The sequence below is a fragment of the Lynx canadensis genome, chromosome A1, assembly GCF_007474595.2.
Source record: "Lynx canadensis isolate LIC74 chromosome A1, mLynCan4.pri.v2, whole genome shotgun sequence".
NCBI lineage: Eukaryota > Metazoa > Chordata > Mammalia > Carnivora > Felidae > Lynx > Lynx canadensis.
Genome location: NC_044303.2, coordinates 231,802,076 through 231,829,508, shown reverse-complemented (window position 1 = coordinate 231,829,508; position 27,433 = coordinate 231,802,076). Strand labels below are relative to the sequence as shown.

Genomic DNA, 27,433 nt, shown 5'->3' with positions numbered 1-27,433 from the left:
TAGAAAATCACCACGGAAGTATTCTTTTTTCTTTTTTTTCTTAAAAAGGTCGTGTTCCCCTCTCTCACATTCTCTATCTCACAAATCGACCAGCCGCCTACACTTCCAGACCTCAGCGTCTCCCTTTCAGACCCACACGTGTGTGCGTGTGCGTTTTATTTACGTGCGTAGGATAATTCCATAGAGACGTTGGCTTTAATTTTTTCCACTTCGTAGATCCAGGAGATCTCTTCATATCGACCCGTGGACCCAAGACTTACCTTGCTCTCATTGCAGCACACTCCTGAGTACGATTGTGCGTCTACGGCCGTGTCCCCCGTGTCCAGTAACTGTGAGGCAGTTCAGGAAACTGTAACTCACCCATTCTCTAGCAGATCCGCTCTTAAAACAAATATTTATTTAGCAATCACTTGACATCCAAGGGCTACCCACAGTGAGCCAAAGCACACAGAATCCAGCCTCCCAAACTTTGAGTGTAGTGCACGTGGGGTCTAAATTAGCCTGTTACAGACAGTGCTGTAGTGAAGTCGTTTGTGTCTGGGGGCGCATTTAAAAATATATATATATATATTTTAATGTTTATTTTTGAGAGAGAGAGCATGAGCAGGGGAGGGGCAGGGAGAGGGAGGGGGACAGAGGATCTGAAGCAGGCTCCGTGCGGACAGCCGCAAGCCCGATGTGGGGCTTGAACTCTGGAACGGTGAGATCACGACCTGAGCTGAAGTCAGATGCTAAACCGGTGAAGCCACCCAGGCGGCCCTGGGGGTGCGTTTCTGAAGAGGGTGTATTGAGCAACAGGTGTTGTCAGATGGCTGGAGTGAGGAATTGTAAGGGGACTGTCTGCAGAGGCGGGACCCCGGGAGAGTGACCCAGGCAGAGGCCTGCCCCTCAGTTCATTCACCTGACACTGCGAAGGGGAAGCTGGCAGTCTGTGGGGTGGGAGGGGGGTGGGAGGCAGGGGTGAGTACCCCCGTCTCTCCTTCTGCCGCAACCCCTGCTGAGCCACACCAGAGACCTCAGGGCTGAGAATGGGCAGGTGCCCTTTCTGGAGGCCAGCCTCTGCGCCCGAAAGCAGGGGCAGAGAAGGAAGGGGAAGAAATGCACGGGTAGATTCTTAGAACTCAATTGCTCGGTCAGAGGACACGCACATTTCCATAGCTGCTGCCAAAGGCCGCAACAATTTATACTTTCCACCAAGTTCCCAAGGGCATTCTTGCCAACCCTGGGAAAGATCAATCTTTAGTGTTTGCCAGTCCCTGAATTATGGTTTGCACTTGTGTTTGCCTGATTCCCACGGCAGCCCAGGATCTGCTATGAGGTTTCTGGGCGCAGTTGACCGAGCACCCAGTGAAACAGGGCTTCGATGACGAAGAAGCTGCCTTCTCTTGCAACACGATGTTTCTGAAGGCCGCGGTGATGCGGTTGCTTCATTGAGCGGCTCCGAGAGGCCAGGATCGGGGAGCCAGCTTCTCGGAAGTGCTGTTGACCTTTCCCTCGTGCTGCCAAGACTAACACAGGGAGACTTTGGGAGGGGGGAGCAAATCCCTGTCTGTGTCCTATTCTCTAGGGCAGGAAAACATTTCCAGATGCCTCCAACAGAGTTTTGTTTATATCTCACTGCCAGGGTTGTGTTACATGCCCCGTGCCAAAGCAAGTCACTGGCAAGGGTGACAGAATGACCCCAGATGACTTGGTCTGGTCAACGTTGGCCCCAACAGGATCCGTGTGGTTAAGGAAAACTTTAAAGCAACCAAATGTTTATATTATTTGATATCACAACTGAACTGAAGGTCGAGGGTCTTGGCTTTCTACTGCACTCAGCATTCATGAGTATAAATTAAGACGCAAATACCTTTGATCTGCCTGTTGAATGGTTCTCTAAGAAGTCTAACCTCTTCAGATACTTAATGCATAATAAAAATCCCACTGAATCTGTGTTAGGCCTTTACAATGGAGAGAGTGTATGAAAATAAATCCTCAAATAATCCCTAAATCTCATTTAGCCAGCAATTTCAACCTCTATCCCGCCCCAACAACAACAAAAAAATATAAAGTAAGGTAACCAAAGAAATGAGTTAGTCTCAGGAATGGAGTTAGGCATTTCCTTTCTCCGTTTCTCGTTCCTCTTTGACAGGAGTGTGACAACGTGAGGAAGTAGCAGGCGTCTTTTTGAGCTGGTGACACTATAGAGTTGGTTGGGTCTAAGTAACCTCTGGCGTCCTTGAAACTTGTTATTCCTTGAACTTATTTTTACAGTTCTGAAGGAAATGCACTGAGAGCTGGCCCGACATTCTGTATGCCTCTTACTGCAGAGGGCAGGGTGGCAGTGAGGACTGGGGCTGGGGGTGTGTAGGGGGGGATGCTCAGGCTGCCCGTGCAAGGCCTGGCTCATGTACCGGATTTGGGGAGGGCCCCTTTCAGAGGAGAATGCATGACTCGGCTCGAAACCGGGAATAAATGCCTCTTCAGTTTATTTATTCTGTTATCACCTCCCACAGTCATGATTTTAGTCTGACTTCATTCTGATTTTTCTTTTTAGTTTTTTGAAGTGTTTTCCTTTTTCTTGGTTTCTGTGTGTTTTGATTAAGAAAGTAGAGGTTGGCAGGTTTCTGGGTTTTCCTAGCATTGCCCTGCCTTTTCCTGTAAACTCCTGTTTCCTGAGCCCTTCTCTCTGGCCACTGCAGTGCCTCTCCAGGCAACAGCTCACCCTGCTGTTCATTCAGACACCTGCCTGCCCCGCAGACTGAGAGGAAGCCCGTCAATGACTTTCTCACACTCCCTTCTCGGTATCTCCCCACCCTCCCCACCCCACTTGGGGAGCATCTATTTGCGCTTGTAGCTGTGGTTGGATGTGACATTTCCAAAGTCAACAGTTCCCTCTACTGGCCTGATTTGGAAATTTGGAAGAGTACATTTCAAGTACCTGGAGTCAAACTAAGTCAAATCTTTGGACAACTCAAACCCTGTAACATTTTCCCATTTTTAGAGGAGCACGGGTTTATTGTCTGTTTCCTTCCCTCGAATAAAGGAGTAAACAAGACTCTTAGCCCAAAACTGGTATTCAATAAAATGTTGAGTTAATCAGCAATTAATACTTGTGATGTCCATGTAATTCTTACACAATGTAATTCCATGTCCTTAATTCTTATGTGGGTTATAGCTTGGTGATTAACCTTTTTGATAAGTGAATGTTTTCCAAGAGAGAGATAGTAATCCTTGAGCCATATCACTTTCCAGATATATATTTATTTTGCTGTCAGTTGGAAGTTTTGGATGTATGAGCACGGTCATGAGGGTTGTAGTGGTGGTGGGAATCCACAGCCACATGGAAATGTGGGTCTGGGATACAAGGATGGTTCATGTGCCTAATTCAGGCTTGGAGGACCAGCAAAGAGCTTCCATTGGAAGAGATGGCTTATCAAGTAGCTGGGTAACAGAGGAAAAACAAGTTTATAAACATGTATATTTCATGTACATACAGGAGATAACCAGGGAAAAATGAGTAACTCAAAGAGGTGACTTAGAACTCCAGCTTCTATGGGATCTTGAGCAAAGAACAAATATGCGGAAAAATGACAGGACAAAACAAAGTAGTTTTAGGCTTCCAGGGATGGTACTCTGTGGGAAGGTAAACTAATGGTAGCTAAAGTCTAGAAAGTTTGTCATGTAGATTTCTCTGGGGCCTCTCCAAGCTGATAGGATCTGCAGCTGCCTCAGCAATTAACTTTTCTCTTCCTGGTACAAAGAGAAGGAGGGACTCTTTTGGAAATTTGTGTCCTGCTTTTAAGCAAATGGGAGAGGGCAGGGAGCTTTCCTTGTGTCTGCCTTCAGTTTAAAATAATATATGTCAAAGTAGCATAATTTGGGGTGGCATCTTCTGCTACCTTTCAGGGAGCAGGGCCAGATTAAAAGGAGCTAGGTATTTATTTTATTTGTTTTTAAAGTTTTTGTTTATTTATTTTGAGAGAGAAAGGGCGAGCAGGGGAGGGGCAGAGAGAGAGGGAGAGAGAGAGAGAATCCCAAGCAGTCTCCGCACTGTCAGCACAGAGCCTGGTGCAGGTGAACTCACAGAACCCTGAGATCATGACCTGAGCTGAACTCAAGAGTCCGATGCTTAACCAGCTGAGCCACCCAGGTGCCCCAAAAGGAGCTAGCTTTCTAAAGAGTTGTGAAGTAGTAGAACCATTAAGGGTTTTAAGTGGTAGTTTTCTTGATCAGAAGAATTTCTTCTTCGAGTTATCATATTGGTAATGTGGAGAATTGATGAGAAGGCAGAAATGGAACTAAGGAGGACAGTTAGGAGATGGGCTGTAGCCCTTGGGGATGTGATGGTCCAGATCAGGGAGTAGTTATGGGGATGGGGAGACAAGAATAGACTTGCAAGATATTTAAGAGATGGGGTTGGCAGAATTGCATGATACTTTGGATGGGGGAAAAAGTGAGGGAGGGCTGAAGACGAAGCCCAGATTTCTGGCTTGGACACCTAGGTGATTGGTGATGTTCATCACTGAATAAGGAATGTGAGAGAGAGGAACAGGTTTCGAAGAAACCTGTTTTGGGTTTGATTTGTTTGTGGGACACTCAAGATGAAATATCCATTAGACAGATATTTAGCTAAGAAAGTCACGAAGAGGAACAGAGCTAGAGATAAGCAGTCTGGGAGTTCTAGAGTGATATCTGGATCCAGGAGAACAGATAGGTCACCGAGGAAGAGTGTATGGATAAGAGGAGGGCTTAGTTTTGCATCTGAGGCACAATAGCATTTCAGGAAGAAGAGAACAGAGACTCTCATAAAGGAAATTGAGGAGTGGCTGGAGAGATAGGAGGAAAATCAGAAGGGTGAACTATCAGGATATCCATGGAAAAAGAGTGTTTCGAAAGAGTGGAACAAGACAAGGGGTAAACTATGAAGACGTCAAGGAAGAGGAAAACTGACTGATAGCCATTGGGTTCCCCTACAACATGGTCATTGGGGACTGATGGAAAGTACTTTCAGGAGGATTTGGGGAGTGTAAGTAGCAAGAGTGAGAGTGGATGACTCAGGAAGTTGAGCTTAGAAGTCAGATGACTGAGGGTCGGGGCTGGAATGGGCAGACAGGTTCACAGGATTATTACTGGTCATTGCAATGGACTGGATGTTTGTGTTCCTTCCAAACTTGTGTTAAATCCTGACCCCCAAGATGATGGTATTATGAGGTGGGCTTTTGGGAGATGATGAGGTCATGATGGTGGAGCCCTCATGAATAGCATTAGTGCTTTTAGAAAAGAGACTCCAGAAAGTTCCCTCCCCCATTCCGCCATGTGGGGGCACAACAAAAGGCAGCTGTCTATGAACCAAGAATCAGTTCTTACCAGAGACCGAATCTGCTGGTATCTTGATCTTGGACTCCCAGACAATAGAACTGTGAACTATAAATATTTGTTGTTTGAGCCACCCATTCTATGGCAGTTTGTTACAGCAGCCTGAATGGACTAAGACAGTCATATGTATGTATGAAATTTTTTTAAGATGGGAGACCCGTTCACATGAACATCCAGTTAGCTATTGCTGCGTAACAAGCAACCCCAAACTCTAGTTTAAGATATATTTGTTGTTCATGCATCATTGAATGGACTGGGGATCAGATAATCTAGATTACTTTTGCTCACATGTGTGTGAGTGAGCTGGACCCTGTTCTAGAGTGTGCTTGTGTACTCCAGCTATGGTAGGTCTGCTCCATGGACTTCCTGTCCTCTTCCTGGGACCATCAGGCTGGCTTGGGCATGTTTTTCTTATGAAGATAGCTAAGGCACAAGTGCGAGAAGGAGTTTAGCCAAGTAAGTGCGTTTCAAGCTTCTGCTTGCATTATGCCTTTTATTTTATTTTATTTTATTTTATTTTATTTTATTTTATTATTTATTTATTTATTTTAACATACTTGGATTTTTTAAAATATTTTATTCATTTTTGGGAGACAGAGAGAGAGAGAGAGAGAGAGAGAGAGAGAGAGAAACCATGAGTGGGGAATGGGTAGAGAGAAAGGGAGACACAGACTCTGAAGCAGGCTTCAGGCTCCGCACTGTCAGCACAGAGCCTGACGTGGTGCTCGAACTCACAACCTGTGAGATCATGACCTGAGCCGAAGCCAGTCACTCAACCGACTGAGCCACCCAGGCACCCCAGCCAGTGTTTTTCTTAACAGAAGAACTGTGAAGTCATGTGACAAAGGACAAAGTGAAAAATTTGAGCCATCAGTGCAATCTGATCAGAGTGGATTTGCTAGGAGGGAGAGGTTGAAGAGAGAGGAGGTCATCAGTAGCACAGATATTCCACAGAAGTGGGCAGAGAGTGTTTTTAAAGCACTGGAAGGGGAGGAGAGATTGGCATCTTTAAATAGAAGAGTCACCCTTCTTTTTTCGTAAGGAGGGAAGGACGAGAGACTGCTTGTGGATGTGGGGAAGTTTGTGGGGGTGGTGAGGGAAAGTCGGGGGGTTCCCTTCTTGTGGTTTCTGTTCCCTCTGTGAGGTAGAGGGTGTGTCATCTCCTGAGAGTGGGGTTGGCTGGGAGGTAGGTGGTTTAAGAGTGCTCGCCTCGGCAGCCACGTGCTCAAAGCGGAGCGATACAGAGATCGCCTTGCCTCTGTGCAAGGATGGCATGCGAATTCGTGAAGTTCCACATTAAAAAAAAAAAAAGAAAGAAAAAAAGCAGTGGGAGAGTTAAAAATTTTCCACATGGGACTTGGGGGATAGTCAGCTGGGAAACAGCATAGGTGGGCTGGGTGGGGGATCCAGGCGACCTTTTCCATCCATGGGCACCACGGCTGTCATGGACTTCCACCCTCATACACTCACTCTGCGGTGATGCTCTTGGTCATCCATATTGGAGCCAGAAACCTGGCGGCAGGGCGATACCAGAACTCAGCTTCAGCTTTTGAGTCTCTGCTCCTGGCTCAGCCAGTCATCAAGGCCTGTCCGGTCAGGTCTTCAGGGGCCCTCAAAGTCAGCCACGCCTCTCCACCCGCCTGCCCTCCCAGGGCTCATTGCCCACCCACCGCCCAGGAAGGCTTGGGCGCAGCGGAGAGAGGATCCACACCCAGCTGCCCACCCAGAATCATTGTCCTGACCTTGTATTCTTGTCGAGTGGCCCCATGCTAGATCCCCCTTTTTGAAAACACACTTTTGATTTTACAACAGTTGGACTCACGGAAGAGCTCCAGAGGTGGTAGAGAGAGTCTCTTATACCCACACCCGGTTCCCCTGTGGTTAGATCTTACATTAGTGACATACGTTTGACACAGTGAATGAACAGTATCGATGCTTTATTAGCATTCACTCACGTCCGTTCTTTACTCGGACTTTATCAGCTTTTCTCCGATGCCCTTCTTCTGTTCCAGGTCCCGTGTGGGGTTCCACGTTGCATTTAGTTGTCATGTGAGGCTTCTCTTGTCTGTGATGGTTTCTCATACTTTCCTTGTTTTTGTGACCTTGACGGTGTGGGGAGTACGGGTCAGGTAGTTTGTAGAGTATCCCTCAGTTTGGGCGTGCCTTATGTTTCCTCGTGGTTAGACTAGGGTTGTAACTTTTGACGGGGAGGACCACGGAGGAAAGTACTGTTCTCGTCACATCTTACCAAAGGTCCTGTTTAAAAAAAAAAAAATGCAGTGACAGTTGTTAAAGATGGCGAAAGACTTCATTCAGGACCATTGAGATAGGTACAGGGACCGCTGCCATGGGATTTTGCAGATGGTGGAGGGGGTTTGGCTCCGCTCCCAGTACAGCATGGGCAAGTGGGAATTTATAGCCAAGGAACAGGGTGAGGGACAGCAGGTGGAAAATCACTCAGAAGAATATCCGGGGAAAAGGGAGTTCTGGCTAAACTGATGTAACAGGATTCTTGCTGAAGACGGGACAGGGTGATCTGTCATTCCCGGGGCAGGGGGGCGGTATGGAGGGTGAGGACCGTGATCAGATATGGAGGGTGGTGCTGGTCAAAGTGAACGGAGTTCTTGCTAAAACTAGATTTTCTAAGGAAATGCACAGAGGGGCCAGGGAGAGGGTTCAGGAGCCCAACCGAAGTTTGGTGAAGCACAGAATCTTTGTCAGTACGGCCGTCAACATGACTTACCACCATGGATGTTCACCTTGGTCACCTGGCTGAGGCTGTTGTGTTTGACAAGTGTCTCCACTGTCCCCTCCCTGCTCACCATAGTCTCCTTGAAAGGAAGTCGCTCTGCAGAGCTGCGTGTAAGGAGTGGGTTGTTACGTTTCACCGCCTTCAGAGGGTAGACCTGCATGAATTATCTGGAATTTTTCTGCAAGGTACTTTTTTTTACACACACTGTCTGTAATTTTCAAAAATGGTGAGGTCGATATTATCTCCCATTTTCTAGAAGTGGAAACAGAGACTCGGTGAAGTTGGCTCACCTTCCCAACGTCACCCACCTTTTCAGTGGCAGGCTGGGACTTGAACTTGGGTGTTCTCGTAGTCAGCTCTTCTAAGCACTAAGTTCTCTGTCTACGCTGTTGCTTAATCATACCGCTGAAGTTAATTCATCCAGAATTCACTTAGCCCCTGGGTCACTTGTGCCCTTCTCTTAGGCAGGGTAAAGCTCATGGGGGTTGCTTTGGGGGTCTCAATGGAGAGCCCATCCTTTGAAAGGGTTTCATCCAAGGACTTCAGGAACTAAATGGAAACCCAGAAGGTTGGACAGGGCTCAAACTAGATTTCAGTATGGTGCATGTTCTGGTTATGTAAGCAAGGCTGTGTGTGTTTGTCCTCTGTGTCTATCTATCTCTATTACTCCAACTCTTGATTCCAGCTCAGGTCATGATCTCACGCTTTGTGGGATTGCGTCCTGCATTGGACTCTGCCCTGACAGCATACAGCCTGCTTGGGATTCTCTCTCTCCCTCTCTCTCTCTGCCCCTCTCCTGTTCGCTCTAAGATTCCATTTCTGGGAGAGCCAAACTGTAATTAAAAACTGTTTGGTCACTGAGGACTTAGCATAGTGATTCCATTTTGGACCTATTGTCTTGTTATTTACAGAAGACAGGTTAATATCTCTATGTCCTTAGAAGCATCTTGTCCACTGTTGATTTCATTGAACAAGACCATCTGTGTTAAAGAGGGATTATTCTGATATCCTGAGAAAGCCAGTGGGGAGGTTGGATGGATTTCCTGGGTCATTGGAAGCTCAGGCCTGGGTGTCAGAAGGCGTCAGCCACACGTCGATTTTTCTGAGCTCAACATAACAAGCAGAACAGTTCTGTGTAATGGGCTGTTTGCAGTGTGGATTTTCAGATTTTCCTCTCTCCGCCTGTTCAAAGCGTTTAGGATATATTGGTGCAAAGGACATCCTGGTGCAAATCACGACAGACACGCATTTTAGAAGAAATGGCTCGGAACGAATTGCAATTCGTTTCACTTCGACCCTGGCTAAATCTAAGTGACAGGTGCCGCAGAGCGTTCAGCTGGGTGACAAACCTGACTGAGATCAAAGGACCCTCCCGTCCCTGACAGTTTAGAGCAATTAAGCTGCTCTGGGCACCTGGCGGCTGGCATCATACCCTCCCCGGCACCTTTGATGACAACGGAGGGCACAGTGAGTCGAAGCACGAGCTGGTCGGAAACCGTGAGTCACGGCTGGTGTGTGGCACCCATGTGTTTCTGGCTTGTTCCCGGCAAGGTCGTGCTGCTAGTCAGTGTTTCTCTCTCAGAAAGCTTCACGGTTCACCTTTCAGTTTTTGCCATGAGTTCAGGAGATGGGCTGAGGTCCGTGGTAGGCGGCCAGTAATGCTTTTAGAAGAGTCTGCACCCCAATTTTTGTCGAGAGTGGGCAGCCGTGAGTCCTCACCTCCTCTGCCACATCCCATATCTCATGCAGGGACTGTTCTAGAGTCAGCCAGTGCGGGGGGGAAGTGGCCTCATGGGTCTGGCATCTCCATGGTGCAGAGGCCTCCCTTGGAGGAGGAGGTGATAACCACTTAACCTCAGAGAGCACTGGAGTGTCCACGAGGCCCCGTGGCTGCAGCCCGACAGTGGGGGTTCCCCAGGAGCACATGTGCGCTGGAAAGAATGGGGGGGTTCGGAGAGCCGGAGGCCCAGGAGATGGTGTCCCGCAGGCTCTTGCCGTCTCCAGCGTAGGTTAGCTGAGTCAGCAGGGGCCGGGGTGCAGATGGCAGCTGCGGGGAGGGTCTGCGGGTGCAGGGAAGGGTCTCGGGGTGCAGGGGCCCAGGTGAAGGGGAGGTGGAGAGAAAGCCATCTCCCACCTCCATGCGTTTGGTCCTCAAACTGTGAAATCTGAGCCCCTAGGGCAAGAGTTGTGAACAGGAGGGATTTGTCCAACACCGGGGATATTTGGCAATATTTGGCCACTTCCCCCCCACCGCCCTCCAACCCTGGCTGACTCTAGGACAGTCGCTGCATGAGATCTGGGATGTGGCAGAGGAGATGAGGCCTCATGGCTGCCCGCTGTCAACAAAAATTCGGGTGCAGACTCTTCCGGTCTTGGTTGTCATACCTGGGCAGGAGGACAGATGTGGATGCCACTGGCACCTAAGGGTGGAGACCAGGGATGCTGCTAACCATCCTACAATGCCCAGGGCAGTCCTACAACAAGAATAATCTGGCCCCAAATGTCACTAGCCCCAAGCTTGGGACCCTGCCCTAGGTGACTGAAGTGGAGGGACGCAGGGTGTCATTTCACACTAGGACTTCAGTATAGCGGTGGGCATCGGGCAGCATGTTTATTTGACCCGAGAATCTCTTAATGTGGCCCTGGTAGCTGTATTTGAGGAGCTCCCCCCTCCATTTTGGTTTTCTGGGGTTGAGCCAGGAGAATCCTTGGAATAATGCTTTTTACCTGGCATTCTCCTTATTCACCCAGATCCAAGAACTTGTGGGCTTTTGATGAGCCCCTTTGGGAATGAGCAGAAAATCGGGTCCTTTTTGGAGGTGCAAGGTGATAAAGGGGAGAATCTATATGCTTTTTTTGGGGTGGGAGTGGAAAATCTGTATTCTGAAATGAATGTTCTTACCAGCTTAGGTTATGGCTGGGTCTGGGTAGCAATCTTTCCCAGTTCCCTGTCTGCCTGTTCGTGTGTGTGTGAGAGAGACAGGCAGACGGACAGATAGACAGACACGGCTGAGTGGTAATGGACAGTGACAGCATCAACGGGCGTATCCTATTGGTGTGATGGTGACCTTCTCTTTGGGAGCGCTGAGAAATGGCTCTGAGGTTCCTTTTTCGTTCTGCATCTGTTTGCCTTGGCATCTCCTGCTGGGAGCTGACAGCATCCGGAACCTTCCCCCGACCAGCCAGTGTCGCTGGAGGCTAGTTCAGCTCAGTTTCCACCCCCACCCCCACAGCTCACTGGCTCCCCACGCTCCCTCCTTACCAGTTTGACGGACAGCTGAGCCCTCAAGGGGGCGGGCCAAAGAGAACCAGAGTGAACCAGGGTGGCTCCCTGTGTCTTCCTGTTTACCGGACTTCATGAGAATTATTTCTTGTGTCTAAGAGGCAACCCCCACCCCCACCCCCCGCAAGTGGGCTGGCCCGGGAGGTCGACCATGGGATGTTCTCTCTCTAGGAATGCTTCACTGGGGTGCACACTCCTTGTGGAAGGTGGTCAGTAAACGTGTGTAATTCTCTTTGCAGGACATGCCACCATCACCAACTACTTGTTGAACTATTTTCCCGGCCTTGACCTTGAAAGGAGGAACGTGTTTGGGTTCACGGCCCTGATGAAAGCCGCCATGCAGGGCCGGACGGAATGCATCCGAGCCCTGATGTTGGCAGGTATGTCTCTACCTGCCCTGTGCGGTCCCAGGGGTCTCAGGAAGTGCTGATTTTGGCCCTTGAAAGAATGTGTATTGACGGGGCACCTGGGTGGCTCAGTCGGTTAAGTGTCCGACTCTTCCTTTCCGCTCAGGTAATGATCTCATGGGTTCGTGAGTTTAAGCCCCACATCAGGCTCTGTGCTGACAGATTCACTGTCTCTCCCTCTTTCTCTGGCCCTCCCCTGGTTGTGTTCTCTCTCTCTCTCTCTCTCTCTCTCTCTCTCTCAAGATAAATAAGCTTATATAAAAAAAGAATATGTATCGAGAGGAATCAGTTCCATAGAGACTAAGCCTAGCAGATGTAGCCAAGAATGGTTTCTTTGAGGTGTGCAGCCGTTATCCTCTGAGTTGAAACAAACAAAAAGGAAAGCAAAGCCCTCAGGGTGGGGCGGGAGGTCACAGCACTTGTCACCCCATAGCAAACCCCTCCCTGCTCCCTGATGAGCTGTGCTTCACCCTTAGCTCCTTCCTGCCCATATTTGTTCGTCTTTGTTTATTTTATTTCTTTTGAGAAACGGTGGGGAGGGGCAGAGCCAGAAGGAAAGAGAATCCCCAGCAGGCTCTGTATGGTCAGCGCAGAGCCCGATGCGGGCTCAAACTCCCGAACCATGAGATCATGACCTGAGCTGAAATCAAGAGTCAGACGCTTAATGGACCGACTTTTTTTTTTTTCAAGTTAAGTTTTTTATTGGAATAATTTAGATGAATGGAGAGTGACAAAGATAGTACAGAGTCCCACCTGTTCCTCACTTGTTTCCTGCACATTAACGTCTTACTGGGGGGCCAACGTTGGTCCAGGACTCTTAGCTAAACCCCAGACTTTACTCAGATTCCACCCATTCTCCCATTGCTGTCCCCTTTCTGTTCCAGGATCCCATCCAGGCTCCCACATGTAACTGCCACGTGTCCCCAGTGTCCTGTGGTCGGTGACAGTTTCTCAGTCTTACCTCCCTGCTCATGACCTGCCTGGCTCCAAACTCGCCCTTATGGTGTCCTCGGCCTGTCATTTTCCTTGTGATTGGATTGGGGTTATACGAGTCACAGCTTCTTTGGATTTTTTTTTTTTCTCCTGCTTTACCCTGAGGGTTTAGGAGAAACTGGAGGAAAAATAAATCCTGTAAGTGATGGCAGGCTTCCAAGAGGAAAACTTTCATGGAAATAAAAAAGATCATAATTAGAATTAGTCCCATTGATTGTGCTTTTGACTCTGACAGTTTCGTTTTTGAAAGGCGAGATATAGCAGTTTCAGACGAGTTTAGGCCTTGCCTGTCCTATAGCAGCAAAGAGACGCTTCCTCCTAATTAACCGGTGTTTGTGATGCTCTTGTATTTGGGGGAGGCTTCGTCTGCTTTTACTGCTTCTGGAGCTTAGTTATAACTGAGTGTAGGTTTTTAGTAATTTCCTTTTCTACCCAAGCATTTATGGTGTTAATCACATCACTTCATTTTTCTTGATGAATTAATTTGAATTACAGGCCCTTTTGTTCTTAGGTCAATTGCCTTGCCATCACTCCGGAAAATGCCCAGGTGTTGGCTGTCATTCGGCTTTTTTTCTGGGTCTGATGGAAGTTTCAGGCGTTCGCTAAGCATTTACAGGATTGCAGAAATGCCTCTGGGGCCTCTTGAGGGATGGGCCTGCTTCAGGGCAGCGCATCCAGGGCCTCGGTTATGGATAATGAATTTGGCATTAGGTTTCATGGCGTTAGGTTTCCTCCCCCTTGCCTGTGCCCTCCTCCTGGGCCCTGCGCATCGGAGTCCAGCACGGTTCTCACGGGTGCAGACCTGTGGTCCACCCGCCCTGAACTGTTCCTTGTCTGAGCAGAATGGTCAGCAGAACTGACTTGGAAGCCAGGACCCCTGGTTCTTGATTCCAGTCCCTTCGTTTATCGTCTCTACACCTGGGCCAGTCACCTAACGCCCTGGGCCTCTGCTGGGACGGGACGTGAACGACTGTAGGAAGTCGTAATGGGGACTGAATGAACTCCCATGTGGAAAGCCCTTGGGTGTATGTCCAGCGTGGAGGAAGCCTCTGGTCAATGGCGGTTGTTATTATTATTGTTACTTGTGAATTCATGTGCTCAGTAATTGTTTGTCACATGAATGAAAAGCAGTGGTATATTTTTCCCCCTTGAAAAATATCCCTGTGGTGAAATACTTAAACATTCCTGCCGAGGGTCGTGGGCACATAGCTCGCAGCTTCTGAATCTTTTTACTGCTCTCATTTGGTGCTGGATAATTCTTTGTGGTGGTGGGGGGTGGGGGGCATCCCCGGAACTGTAGGATATTCAGCACCTGCCCTGGCCTCTCCCCACCAGGTGATGCTAGCACCCTCCCAGTCAACCAAAAATGTCTCCAGACATTGCTAAAAGTCCCCTGGGCGTGTAAAACGGCCTCTTGTTGAGAAACAGTGACGTCAGTAATTTAAGTGGGAAAGGACAGAAAAAAAGAAGAGAATCTTTTCCTTCTTATATGCATTCCTCCTTCCAGCTTGTTCTATAGTCCTTCTTAAAATAAAAATCTGACAGCTCTTCGGAGGGGTTTCTGAACTGCCCTCTAAGGTTTTGGTGTTTAACTTCTCGAAGATCTTAATTTTCTACTATTACCTCTGAGGTGGCTCACACTTCTTTTCCCCAGGAAAATGCGTTACACTTTCCTTTTACAGTAGATGTATGCGTGTGTTTTAAAAGAAGAAAAAGTGAGGAGCACCTGGGTGGCTCAGTCAGTTGAGCGTCTGACTCTTGGTTTCAGCTCAGGTCCCGATCTCACTCTTGGTGGGTTTCAGCCCCGCATCGGGCTCTGCACTGACAGTGAGGAGCCTGCTTGGGATTCTGTCTCTCTCTCCCTCTCTTTCTGCACCTCTCTCTCAAAATAAATAAACTTTTTTAAAAAAAAAGAGAGAAAAAGGGCGCCTGGGTGGCTCAGTCAGTTGAGTGTCCGACTTCGGCTCAGGTCACGATCTCACGGCTCGTGAGTTCGAGCCCCGCGTCGGGCTCTGTGCTGACGGCTCAGAGCCTGGAGCCTGCTTCGGATTCTGTGCCTCCCTGTCTCTCTGCCCCAACCCACTCGCATTCTGTCTCTGTCTCCCTCAAAAATAAATAAACGTCAAAAAAGATTTTTTTAAAGAAAGAAAAAACATGTGTGATTGAATGTCTTTCCTGGGTTGGATGGAGAGCAGTGAGGATACTTGTTGGGATGCCTAAAAATTTGCACAGGTAGTTTTAAGTCTTCTTTCGTTTAATATGTCAATATTGAGAAAGCCTTTAAAGATACTAACGCATGAGTGTTTCTTGGGATTGACACTTGAACACAGAGCATGTTTAGTGTAGCTGTGGAAAGTCCCTTGAGAGATAATCAGTGGTCATCATGTGATCATTTCAAAAGCAAAAGGCACGTGCACTGTTTTGCGTTAATGGGTAGAAATGCATATATCATCCCTCTTGTTCCAAGTGCAGGCTTTCTCCTGCACCTGAGTTGAATTTCCCAGTTGCAATTTCATTATATTCAGTAGGAAGCGTCTCCTTTGAGAAATGATGGATCATCGAATTGGATGCCCTGCCAGCACTGTTTAGATTTCCCAGTAGTTCATAACATACAGACACACGTCAGCTCTTATCTTACCTCGTCAGGCAGAACGAAATAACGTGGGAATTATCAAAACTTTGGATTTTATTAAAAATGTAACCGGGGTCTGGGAAGCTGATTTATTGGCTCTTTGGTTTTCGGCTTCCCCAGGAATAGCGTCCGCTCTGCTGATAAGAATCCCAAGTGGGGCCGTGGATTCTCGTTAATTCAGTGGAATATTAATGCCCCGAAGTGACAGGTCTATTTAAATAAGTGGCCCTGAGAAGCCATAATGAGGATGCGACTTTCTCTCAAGAGAGGCAGAACTCAGTGGAGGTTGGCAAGCTCTAGACCTGCTTAGGCTTTTGTACCTGAAGCGTGGTGTGGTTTCTGTGGCATTTGTGGCATTCGGCCTTCGGGAAGCGGAAACAGGCAAACCCCTTCACGCGTCTGTGATCCCCAGCAATGATGCAGACATCCGGGAAGGTGTAGGAGGCTTGCTTAACGAGGGCCACTCTCCTCGTTGGTCCTGTGGTCATTCGTGTCCTAGGCGAGCCCCGACTGTGTGTGCTTCTGCAAAGCCAAGTGATACAACATCACAGCAGAGGTTTCTTTATTGTTTATAAGGATAACAGGAATCTCTTGTGAGCTGAGAATTTGCCAAGCTGGAATGATTTCAGATTAATTTGTAGAGAAAGGGCTAAAAATCAGGCATTCCATGTCACCACAGACAGTGTCTTAGCTTGGGCGCTTAGCTTGACGCAAAAGGAAACCTTGAGACAGGACGTGGGGACAATTAGTTTGTCTGGAAGGTGAGGGAGCCGGGTGAAGGATAGAAAGGGGAGACCCTGTGGGCAACTGGGACTCAGCCCTGCTGAGACTCCCTGAAGGACCAAGTACAAGGTATCTCAGAAATGCCTTTGGGGGTGGGGCAGGCTAGAAGGAGGTGCCCCCTCCCCCACCCACCAAATCAGGGCTCTTTCCTGAGACCCTGTGTCCCGACTGATCGTATTGATTGATCCCCAAGATACAAGCCGGGATGGCACATGGGAGGAAAGCTGCAGGAGCTGGTCCACAGGCTCCTGTGTCCGGAGAAAGGCCTCTTGCTGGGAGGGGACCAGAGACGGGCTTAGAAGGGTAGGTGATGTTGGGGGGCTGGCAGAGAATTTGGAAAGGAAGTGATGTGCCCAGGCTCTGTCTGCCTTCTTCTAGTCTGGCCATGACTGCTGGGGGGACAGTATCTGAGAATGAATGACGGAAGGTAGCTTCTTTTCCTTTGGCACCTGTTTGGGATGCTTTCTGCTTCCAGGAACAGACATCCTGACTTGATGGGGGCTGAAAGCAAACAAGCCTCTGTTCCCCCCCCTCACCAGAAGTCTCAAGGCAGGCAGTAGCTGGGCAGAGCTGGCCCTGGGCTCCATGAGGACATCCCAGAACTGGGTTCCCTTTTCTGTTCACCCAGCACCCCTGACTCACCCAGCACCCCCATTCTCCCGGCACCTCCCACCCTCCCCACCCGGTACCCCCTCCCTTCCCACACAGCAGCACCCCTTCCTCCATCCAGCACCCCCTCCCCAGCACCTCCCATCCCCTCCCCCAGCACCCCCTTTCCCACAGCACCTCCTATCCCCCACCCAGCACCTCCCCTCCCCACACCCAGCATCCCCCTCCCCCAACACCTCCCCCCCACAACCAGCACCCCCCTCCCCCAAGCACTTCCTATCCTCCCTCACCCAGTACCCCCTCCCCCCCACAGCACCTCTTTCTCCCCCCAGCACCCTCCTTCCCCCATTCAGCAACCCCCTCCCCCCACATGTTGGCTGGTTACTTCACATTGCACCAGAACTCTAGGCTTCAGATCTGTGTTTTAGACAGAAAGCGGCACTACCCACAGTCATCACTTTTATCAGGGTGCAAGAGCCTTCTCTTTGGGGCTCACTGACCCTTGTAAGAGAGGCTAAGGAAAAGGGGAACAGGACTGAAGTTACTGGGTTAGACCAGTATCCTCAACTGGGGGTGGGTGTTGCCCCCCCAGGGAACACGTGCTAATATCTGGGGAAATTTTTGGTTGTCACAACTGTGGAATGCTACTTGCCCCCACTGGGTAGAGACCGGGGTTGCTGTTAAAAGTCTTAACGATGCACAGGACGGCCCCCACAACAAAATGATCTGGCCCAAAATGTCAGTAGTACTGACATGGCAAAACCCTGGTCTACGCCAGTCATGATGCATTGCCCAGAACTAAGTATGTTGCTGCCTTGAGTGAAATCGAGGACTTTGTGTAGGCAACTCACAGCACTCAACGTGGCAGCAAATGGACACGTGGGTAGGAGCCCGACTTCTGTCTGCATGGCTGGAGCACCGGGTGAGACAGCAGGGGTAGGGAGTGAGGGTGCCAGTAGGACCCGGGTAGAAGATGCACACACCGGCCTTTCAGAATCCTCTGTTCTCTGAAACGTTCACTTATAGAGTGGTGACCATCGGTGCTGGCCTCCCACGGGTTCATCGCTCTGTCTGGGCCATTAATGTTGCCCTTCTTCATGACATGAATCCCAGACGTGTAGCATGGCTCAAGTCCTCAGGCTACATTACCATCAGAGTGGCCTTTGTTCTTTAAAAGTGTGTGGTTTCCAAGATCATTTTGAAGGGTTGTTGTTGGGTTTTTTTTTCTGTTTATTTATTTAGAGAGAGATAGGAGGGGGTCAGAGAGGGAGGGAAAGAGAGAATCCCAAATAGGCTCTGTGACGTCAGCGCTAGAACCCAGTGCAGGGCTCGAACCCAGGAACCGTGAGATCACCACCTGAGCCAAAATCAAGAGTCAGACACTGAACTGACTGAGCCACCCAGGCGCCCCTTCCAAGATCATTTGGGAAAGGCACGAAAACAGCAGGAAGCACTGAACTACCCTTCGGACAGCTGCTCCTTTAGTTTTCTATTAGCTTTTGAAAAATGTCTCTCTCAAGCCACGTTCATTAAGATTTTAATTTTGCAGTTTGTTCCTTTTTAAGTGACGTGCAATTAATTAAGGCTTAATGTGTCATCTATTTTTTGCGATGACATTTTTACTGCCCCCTTTTCATTTTTGTCAGTTTATAAATTGTACTCTGGCTAATGAGTTCCATCCCGATTTCCAGTTCCAAATAATTATCACTCTCCGAGTACGTCTATTCTTTAATGTGCCACAGAATTAAGCACATTATGAGGCAAGCCCAGGTGAGCGGGCCTGCCTGTGCCAGGGGGCCGCTGGAGGGGCGCCAGGCCGGGGAGGCTGCTGAGCCCCTCCTCGCCTCCGTTCAGCACGTACTGAGCCGCCACCACATGTCAAACACCTGGGTCCGCGTGAGACATAAATGCAGAAGCCTCTGCCGGTCCCGGTCCCTGGAGAGCTCACAGACTAGATAATTGCCCTAGTTCTCCACACTGCTTTGCCAGTCAAAGTCTGACTAATGGGACCTGAAATCCTGAATGATTTTTAACCGCGTATGGGGCTGAGATTGGACCAAGATTAATTGAACAGCAATTCCTTCTTAATTTCTCTTATACGACTGCGCTGAAATTTATGAACATCTCATCAAGTTGAGCTGAAGTTTAAATTTGCAGTATTAGGAGGGGGCGGTGGGTGGGACGGGGGAGATTTAGTAAGGAAGTGACTAGTGTAAGGGAGACTGAGGATACAGGAGTCAGGATTCTCCAGAAACACAGAACCGCTGGGAGATACATGTTAAGAGATTTATTTTAAAGAATTAGCTCATGACCTTGGGGGTTAGCAAGCCCCAGATCTGCCAGGTCATCAGGCTGGAAACTTGGGCAGATGTTAATGCTGCAGTCTTGAGGCTGAATTCCTTTTTCCCCAGAAGTCTTTAGCTTTTGTTCTTGAGGCCTTCAACCGATTGGATGATGCCCACCCACATTATTGAGGGTAATCTCCTTTACTCAGACAACTGACTGTGGATGCTAATGGCATCTACAAAACAGTTTCACAGGGCACCTAGATTAGTGTTTGTTTAAATCCCTGGGGTGCCATAGTCTGGCCACGTTGACACAGAGCACTAAGTGTCATAGAGGAAGTGACCCTCCCTGACGGGTGGGCAGGAAATACACACAGATGAGACCTTCTGTTGGCAACTTCGATGCCTCAGGTAGGTCCCTTGGCCGCTGTGACCACCATCCATTTTGTAGCAAACCTTTATGAAATGCACGCCTCCCACCAGCCAGGATGATATGTGTCGAGGAAACCAAAATGAGTAAGATGGGGGCTCTGTCCTGGAGAAGCCCACGGTCTGGTAAAGATGATAGACCCAGGACCGACCAACTCAGTACAAGAAGTGAAGGGCCACACGTTTCCTGCACAATGGGACCCTCACAAGTGATTATTCCTTTTGGCGTTCTAGAACATTCTGGTGACATCATTGAAGTGTTCACACGTCTGTCTAGTCATCTCTTCGTTGCTGGAAAGCCATGAAATCTTATTTCTTTAAAAATCCCATGATTTAGGGGCGCCTGCCGGTTAAGCGTCCGACTTCGGCTCAGGTCATGATCTCGTGGTTCACGGGTTCAAGCCCCACGTTGGGCTCTGTGCTGACAGCTCAGAGCCTGGAGCCTGCTTCCGATTCTGTGTTTCCCTCTCTCTTTGCCCCTCCCCCACTTGCACTTTGTCCTTCTCTCTCAAAAATAAATAAACATTTTTAAAAAATTAAAAAATTCCATGACTTAGGTGCTGAGTTCAGGTGGTTTTATTTAGGAAAGGCAAGCGATTAAATTAGGAGCACTTAAAGCTGAGTTGTGTTACAGTCGTACACACAGTAAGTAGTTCATGGTCAGATGCAGGCTCATCCGGGTGGCACAGTTCCAGGGAGTCTGTTACTAGGTTGTGGAAATTTTGCCTTTGATCCATTTCACTGTCTTTCATTTTCTGCCACTGGACGGGAAAGGTTCTCGAGGCATTCTCCCATTACTGTTTGCGTTTGGTTTTTTTCAGGGGCGGATGTCCATGCCCGGGACCCCCGCCGTGGGATGTCCTCCCAGGAGTGGGCTGCTTACACGGGACGGTTGGAGGCCGTCCGCCTCATCCAGAGGCTGCTGGAGCGACCCAGCCCCGAGCAGTTTGGGGAAAAGTACAAGCCAGAGCTGCCGCTCCCCCCGGAGGCCGTTCTGAAGCCCACGGGCTCCAAAAACTGCTTGCAGAGGCTCGCCGAGTTTGTGCGGTCCGCGCTGACGCCCCGCTCACGCCACGGCCTGGAGGATGGGGGCGTCCTGGACCATATGGTCAGGATGACCACGAGCCTCTACAGCCCCGCCGTGGCCATCGTCTGCCAGACTGTGTGCCCCGAGAACCCGCCCTGTGTGGGGAAAAGGCGGCTGGCGGTGCAGGAAATCCTGGAGGCCCGGGGGAACCCGGACACGCACGCCCCGGAGAGCGATCCGGTAGAGGGCGCCGAGCGGCAATCCCGGACCCCCCAGGCCGCGGGGGTCTCCAGAGAGGGGGCCCCGAGAGCCAGCCTCCCGTCTCCGCAGCTGCCAGGCGCCCCGCGGAGGGCCAGCCTCCTGCCCCTGCAGCTGCTGAGGAGGACCAGCGTGCGGCCCGGCGTGGTCATCCCCAGGGTGCGCATCAGCAAGGCGCCCGCGCCCACCTTCCACCCGGAGCGGGCGGCCGCCAAGGGCAGCACCAAGGACAGCGCCCACCTGCAGCTCCCCAAGTGGAGGTACAAGGAGGCCAAGGAGGAAAAGAGGAAGGCGGAAGAGGAGAAGCAGCGGGCGGCGGCCGCGCAGAAGGAAAGGCGGGCGCCGTCCTGGAGGAAAAGGACGTGAGGGGTCGGCTGCCTGGAAGCGTGTGCGGCGGGGGAGGAGGCGCGGGGGAGGAGGCGGCGGGGCTCGGCGCCGGGAAGGATGCGCCCCCCGCCCGCCCTCCGCCCCCCGCCCTCGCCCCTTCCGCCGCGCTGCACAGCCCCGCACGTCGCCGCCGCACATCGCCTGCAGACAGGCTCTCGGGGGGGGGGGGGGGGGGGGGGCAGAACGCGCTCCATATTTATTCAGGCAGCACCCTAGAGTGAGTTGGGCAGGGCACAAGAAGATTAGCCTAAAACCAGTTCCCTTAGCAGTCAGTACACCTAGCGGGCAATTTGCCAAAAAGCCTACCTTTAGAACCTCACTTGAGGAATTTTTAAGACCAATGTATCAAAGGGCCTTTTCGGAATAATTTTGTATTTTAATCATGATCAGATTTGCCTTTTACTGGTCTTTGTATTTAAGACGTCATGAGTACATTTGCCCGAAGACCTTTTGTTTAAAATACTGTTTCTAGCAATAATTATTTGTGATATCTCTATGATTTCATACAGAATTTGCGGAAGCCTCCCCTTTCCTTGATGTTTGCTCTGGTCTTTGCCTTTCCTTCTCATCGTAGGCGTGCATGAGCTTCGTACGTTCTTAATGATTTGATTAAGCGATGCTGAATATTTGTTTCTATTTGATGGAGGCGTTTACTTTTACAGCAAAATGATGAAGTGAGACAGGGGGATCAGAGTTCCTTGCATCTTATTTTTAAAGCTCTTATTTATACAGTAATAATAATGAAGAAAAACCTGTTGTCGAAGTACGAAACCGTGCATAGAGAAGCATGTATTTATTGCTAGAACTAAACATTTTAAGCAAGGGACTTCAGATAAACTGGATGCGAAGCCTTTAACATACTCAAAAATAGATAGGAGAAAAACCTATTGCTTAATAAAATGGGGGCAAATGTGATAAATTTTTAGTAGAAATACAAAGTTAAGTTCTATGTACTCTTACAGAAATTGAGTTCAGATATCCTTAAAACGTAAAAAAGATGCAAAAGAGCAAGGCGCCAGAGTCATACAAACCACTGAAAAGGGGGAGAGGGGCTGGCGGAACAGGGATCAGGACTAAACATTAAACAAACTCATCTTAGGCAAATTGTCCTGGCGTGGGCTGGGCCGCTCCCTCCTCCAGACTCCGTTGCAAAGACTCCCTGGTGTGGAGTTGCTTTTATTTTTCCTTTGATGACTCCCTGTGATGTTCAGTTCATTCTCATGCTGGCTTTGTAGAATTTCCAAGATATGGGGACTTCGGCAGAGCATGTATGCGATTTGCCCTGGGCTCTGAGCTCTCACTGGGAGTTTCCATCCATACTTTTTATCTCTGAAGCACTGAGAAATTCTAATGACTCTCTGGCCATCTGGGTTGCAGAGTATCTGTCATATATATATATATATGCACTACCGACGGCACTTTATTTAAAAATTACCCTACTTGGAAGCCATAGATTTAAAGTAGTAGAGACCGACCCTGGATTCACATGTCAGATCGTGCTGTTCCCTGGCTGTGTCGCGATGTGCACCTGTCTCATGATGTGGACTGGGGTGGCGCTGGCCTCTGCCTATCCTCCTGTGATGCTCGGCACCATCGGGCATTGGGCAGTCTGGGGTCTCAGACTCACCTCTCCAAAAACCTCAACCAACGGTCTGTTGGGCAGCACCAGACTGATGGGAGAAGGTGCGATGCTAATGCTTTCTTTCAGCATCGCTGATATTAGGGGGCTGCAGGCCACCCTCGTGTGTGAGTCGGGATTGGCCAAGTGCCCTCGGATGAGATGGGGACTGGTCCCCAAGGTGAAGAGAAACACACCTGAGCTCCCTGACAGTCCAGTCCGGCATTCTTTGAGATAATTTTCACGTTCATGTATTTTCATTGCTTTGAATGGCTGGCTGCATTTTCTAGCTGAGGGTCACTCTTTGTCACCTGGCTTCCGCTGTAGGTCGGGGGCAGGGGCACTGATGGGCAGTGACCTCCTTCTGCTCTCCACATGTCCCCACATTTGTTCCCTGTCATCTCCTTTGCCTTCTCTCTTCCTTTGCCTGTTTTCTTCTCCACTTTTGGCTAAATGCCCTGATCCTCCGTGGCACCACCACTCTGAGGTCTAAAAAGGGCAGAAAAGCAAGGCGATCGTGAGAGGCAGTGTGGTGTCCCTCTTGAATTATCATGTAGTGACCTCCACCTGCCCAGTGAATGAACTACAGATTTCCCCAGCTTCTTTGCAGTTGGTTTAGGATTTTGGCACGGTCCGCTGTGCCCTTTTACGGGCAAGAGACCTCGTTTGCTCTCCTGACAGATGATAACAGCACCACCCTGCTGTGCGGAGCAGGGAGGACCCCGTGTCTGCTTGCACCCCTGATGCTTATTAACTGTAAATAGTGAATTTCAAGTTGACAGGTACCTTCTCAGGGATTTATATATAAATATAGTTAGAGGAAAAGATGAAGTATATTTTAATACTTTTTAGCGTTTGAGTGAATTCTGATCACACCAGACAGAAGAACTATTTCCAAGACGGTATCAGTGCTGCTGTTTTCCAGGGAGCTGTCCAGAGGCTCCCTCTGTTGAGATTTTCTGGTTATTGGAGACCCGGGACTTTGGCAGCTGAAACGGCTTTGGGGGTAGATGTGAGGTCACCTCGGCACCTCTCAGTTACCTCTTGTGGATGTGAACCCTTGTATTTAAAGCAGATTCAGCCTGTATGTAAGCAGCGGTGGCTGGGATAACAGAGACGGGCCATTCGTCACTTTTACCTCTAGAACTGGTTCCTCCGTGTCTGCTGTCGGGGTGCATGCCGTGGGGATGACAGTTTCTTGTCCTGGCTCATGTGGACCCATGTTCCACGGTCATCCCGGTGTGCTGCTCACCACTGGGGAGGCAGAGGGAAAATCTGGAAAGCCAAGGGAAGTCCATCTGGAATGGCCTCAGTGTTAAGAGGCATAAGCTGTCGCGTCTTTGGCCATACTAGGGACACACGGCCCATAGCATCACGGACCTTCGTCACTGTCTCTGAAGCATCTCCCAACAGGTTCCCGGCAGCGCGTCAGGAACACGGAGGTGGGAAATCGCAGCTGGTTCCTTGTCTCAGCGTCGGGTCCTCCCGAGACACCAGGCTCGTTCTGCAGGGGACAGAGATTCATGATGTCCGCTGGGACGCGGGGCCTGCATGTGCGGAGAGGCGGTTCCAGACGCCTCTGCCCACTTCCTTCCACGCTGTCAGTGGTGAGCGGGTCTCCGGGGGCCCGGCGTCTGCGTGGAGACCAGCAGTTGGTGTGCGAGATAGAATCCCACGAGGCGAGGCCGGACCCCGTCCTGACAGGGATGCCAAGCCCGTGTTCCACAGGGAAGAATCAGGGTACCACGTTAGGAAGAAAGGCCTCCCTGAGAGTTAACTTAATGAGCCAAGACTCAGAAGGGGGCACGGTTTGTCCCTTGTAGCCTCTGGCAAGAGCACTGCCTTTCCCCCCTCGTCCACACTACAGTCAGAGAGGAGCCTGTCTCTCCCTAATTTACCTAAGTTTGTTCTAGGGAAGGCGCTCTGATGGAAGTCAGGGGTTCCTCCTCCCCCAGGCTCCCCTGGACGTTCTTGCTTGCTCCTTTCCTGTCTCCTACAACACCTGTCTGCCCCACTGCGTGGAGACTCATCATGACCTACTGTGAGCTCCAAGTCGCCGTCTTTCATGTGATCAAGTGCAAGCATTTGTTCTTCTTTACAGTATTTGGGGAAGTTCTGACACGCTGCCCGGGTATTTGCTCAGCGCCCTTTCCGGCCCACGTGGGTGACCGGGCTCTGCACTGTCTGTGGGTACTCCGCATGCCAGGTCCTCGTTTCCCGCCACGGCGGCCTCGCACCAGCCCCCTTGAGCCAGGCCGACGGCCTAGAGGACCACTATCCTTCAGGGAAGGGAAGGCAGGAGGTCCGTCACAACCGGCCCACGCAGAACGATGAGGTCGCGTTCATGATGGCAACTGGAATCCGGCAAATAATCCTCACCGTGGGGGTGCTGTTACCCACAGAGAACTTAGGACAAAACCGGTCTCCCTGAAGTGCTGATTGCCCTTTTCTCAGCTTGACACCTCGATGCATCTAGAACTTGTTTCTTTCGTCTGTGTAACTCTTGAGTCAGCTGCCCATTTCTGTGGCCTCGAATTCACCTGTTTCTTCATTAACATTGAAAACAAGTGGCTAAAAAAATTCCTCTGGAGGCTGGTTTTGGGGGGGAAAAAAACCCGAGACAAACAGAAAAACACGAAACACAAAACTTAACCACTACCCGAACTGATTTAACTGGTTTTCGAGCAACTCGGTTGAATGCCCGTGCCGTGCGCACAATTTCTGCATTGTGTCCCAGCCTGAAACAAGACTTCTGAGAGAGGCACGGTCCCTGCAGCGCTCTGATGGCCCTCGGCTGCAGGCCGAGCCGGAGTGCGCGGTGTGTGATAAGGTGTGAGTGTGCCCACACGCACGTGCACGCGCAAATGAACAACTAAAGGAAGAGCAGGTCCTGTGTTCGCAAAGGTGATGGCTGCGGTGGCTCTCGGGAAGCGTCAGGCGTGACCTTCATTGATGTGTGTGTTCAGGAGGGTTGGACGGTCCAAGACCTACTGGAAACACTTCATCCAGTGGGGCGTGGAACACAGCTAGCATGTCGTAACCCGGATCTTCTCGAAGTGGAGTGTTGGGCCAGGCGCCTCATGTAGGACAAGGTCCAGTCGCCGAATCGGGGACATCTCTCTGCCTTTGACGCGCGTCCTCTGCCTTGAGAAGCAAAAGCCGGAGAGGACCCTGCTTGGGGAGCTCCAGCAGACTTTCAGCTGTGGCCACAGGGTGGGGACTGAACTTCGAATTTGGTGCCAGGTTAGCCCATAGAATCAGCATCTTACCCCGAGGAAGCACTAGGATTTTCCCAAATCCCAAGTATGAAGTACTCTAATCAAAGCTAACACAACTTGGGTTTTGAGAGGCGTCAATTCTTCATAGTATTACAGCTTTATATTGTTTTTAGAGGAGATGTAGGTGAGAAACAAAAATGAAGCTGGTAGGGCAGTGACCTGTGTTGACCTGACGCCGTATAATGTTTTGGGAGCTTGCATTGAAGCACTTTATTAACACCAGCTCTTGAGCAGAAGTTCTCGAAGCTGGTTTGGAACTGCACAATTATGGACGACTGGATGAAAACCAAAAAAAAAAAAAAAAAAAAGCTGTAAACCTGGAAATGTTACCAGCAGCTCTCCGAGCCTGTGGTGGCGTCCTCAGGAATTTGAATGATACACCCCTGGTCAGTTGAACAGAAAAAGGTTTCTTTGGAATTCTCTTCATTGAAATCATTGTCCTGCCTTGTCATGTTTTGGGTGTCTGAGGATGTGTGTTTAATAATGGCAACTTTATGGCAGTCTGAGAATCGAACAGGCTTCTGCACGGGGTACCAGATTTCAAATTCTGTCATCTTAGGATAAGCTCTGTTTTCTGAATGTAAAGTTATTTCCATTGTCATTTCTGAAAACGGCTGTTTTGAAAATGTTGACCGGGGATAGCATTGGGTGCATTTCATAGCTTTTTATTTTGAAGGTGAGTTTTGTTACGGTTTATAAAAGATATTTTCCTATTTAGACCTCAGGGCTATTTTGGGACCTACAAATAAATGTGTCTCCCAGCAGCGTCCAATTGTTGATACCGAAAACGTTAATAATCTTTACGTTAAATATGGTACATTATTCAGCATAAAGAATGTGTCTGTTCCCTGTCACCTTCTAACAAATTCTGTATCTAATATTTAAAAACGCTAGACAAAAGTAATGTAAAAATATGGGGGGATTGTGGCTACGGGATTAAAAAGCGCTTGTGAAATAAACTGTACAGGGGTGTGATATTTGACGTGTGTAGGAAATGAGACAATTAAATATGTCACGTATTTTTAATGTCACTTCTTTTGATCGGGATAGATGTGCACTTTCTTTTTCTGACACACTGTTACCTGAACACGCTTTACTTTTACTTTCGATGGTAAGGTTTTTAAATTAATGGTTTATCCAAGAATATTTTCACTTACGTTAAAATAACATCGCTGCAGCCCACCCACTAGGAGGTGGGCACCCTTCAGTCGTCTGTCCATGTATCTGCACACATGTGTCAAAACAAAAATACGGTTTTTATTTTAGGCTTATTTATTTTGAGAGAGGGAGGGAGCATGAGCGGGGGAGGGGCAGAGAGAGAGGGGGAGAGA

The 27,433-nt window shown here is 49.5% G+C and overlaps 1 protein-coding gene across 1 annotated transcript in view; it reads left to right on the top strand.

The window, feature by feature from the left end:
- Window positions 1-27,121, top strand: part of ANKRD33B (ankyrin repeat domain 33B) — an 82,383-nt gene extending 55,262 nt beyond the window's left edge. The window contains exons 3-4 of the mRNA XM_030332494.1: window positions 11,636-11,776; window positions 20,356-27,121. Of these exons, the coding sequence (XP_030188354.1) occupies window positions 11,636-11,776; window positions 20,356-21,185 (971 nt within the window). The 3' untranslated portion in view covers window positions 21,186-27,121. The remainder of the gene's footprint in view (window positions 1-11,635; window positions 11,777-20,355) is intronic.
- The last annotated feature ends 312 nt before the right edge of the window (window positions 27,122-27,433 follow it).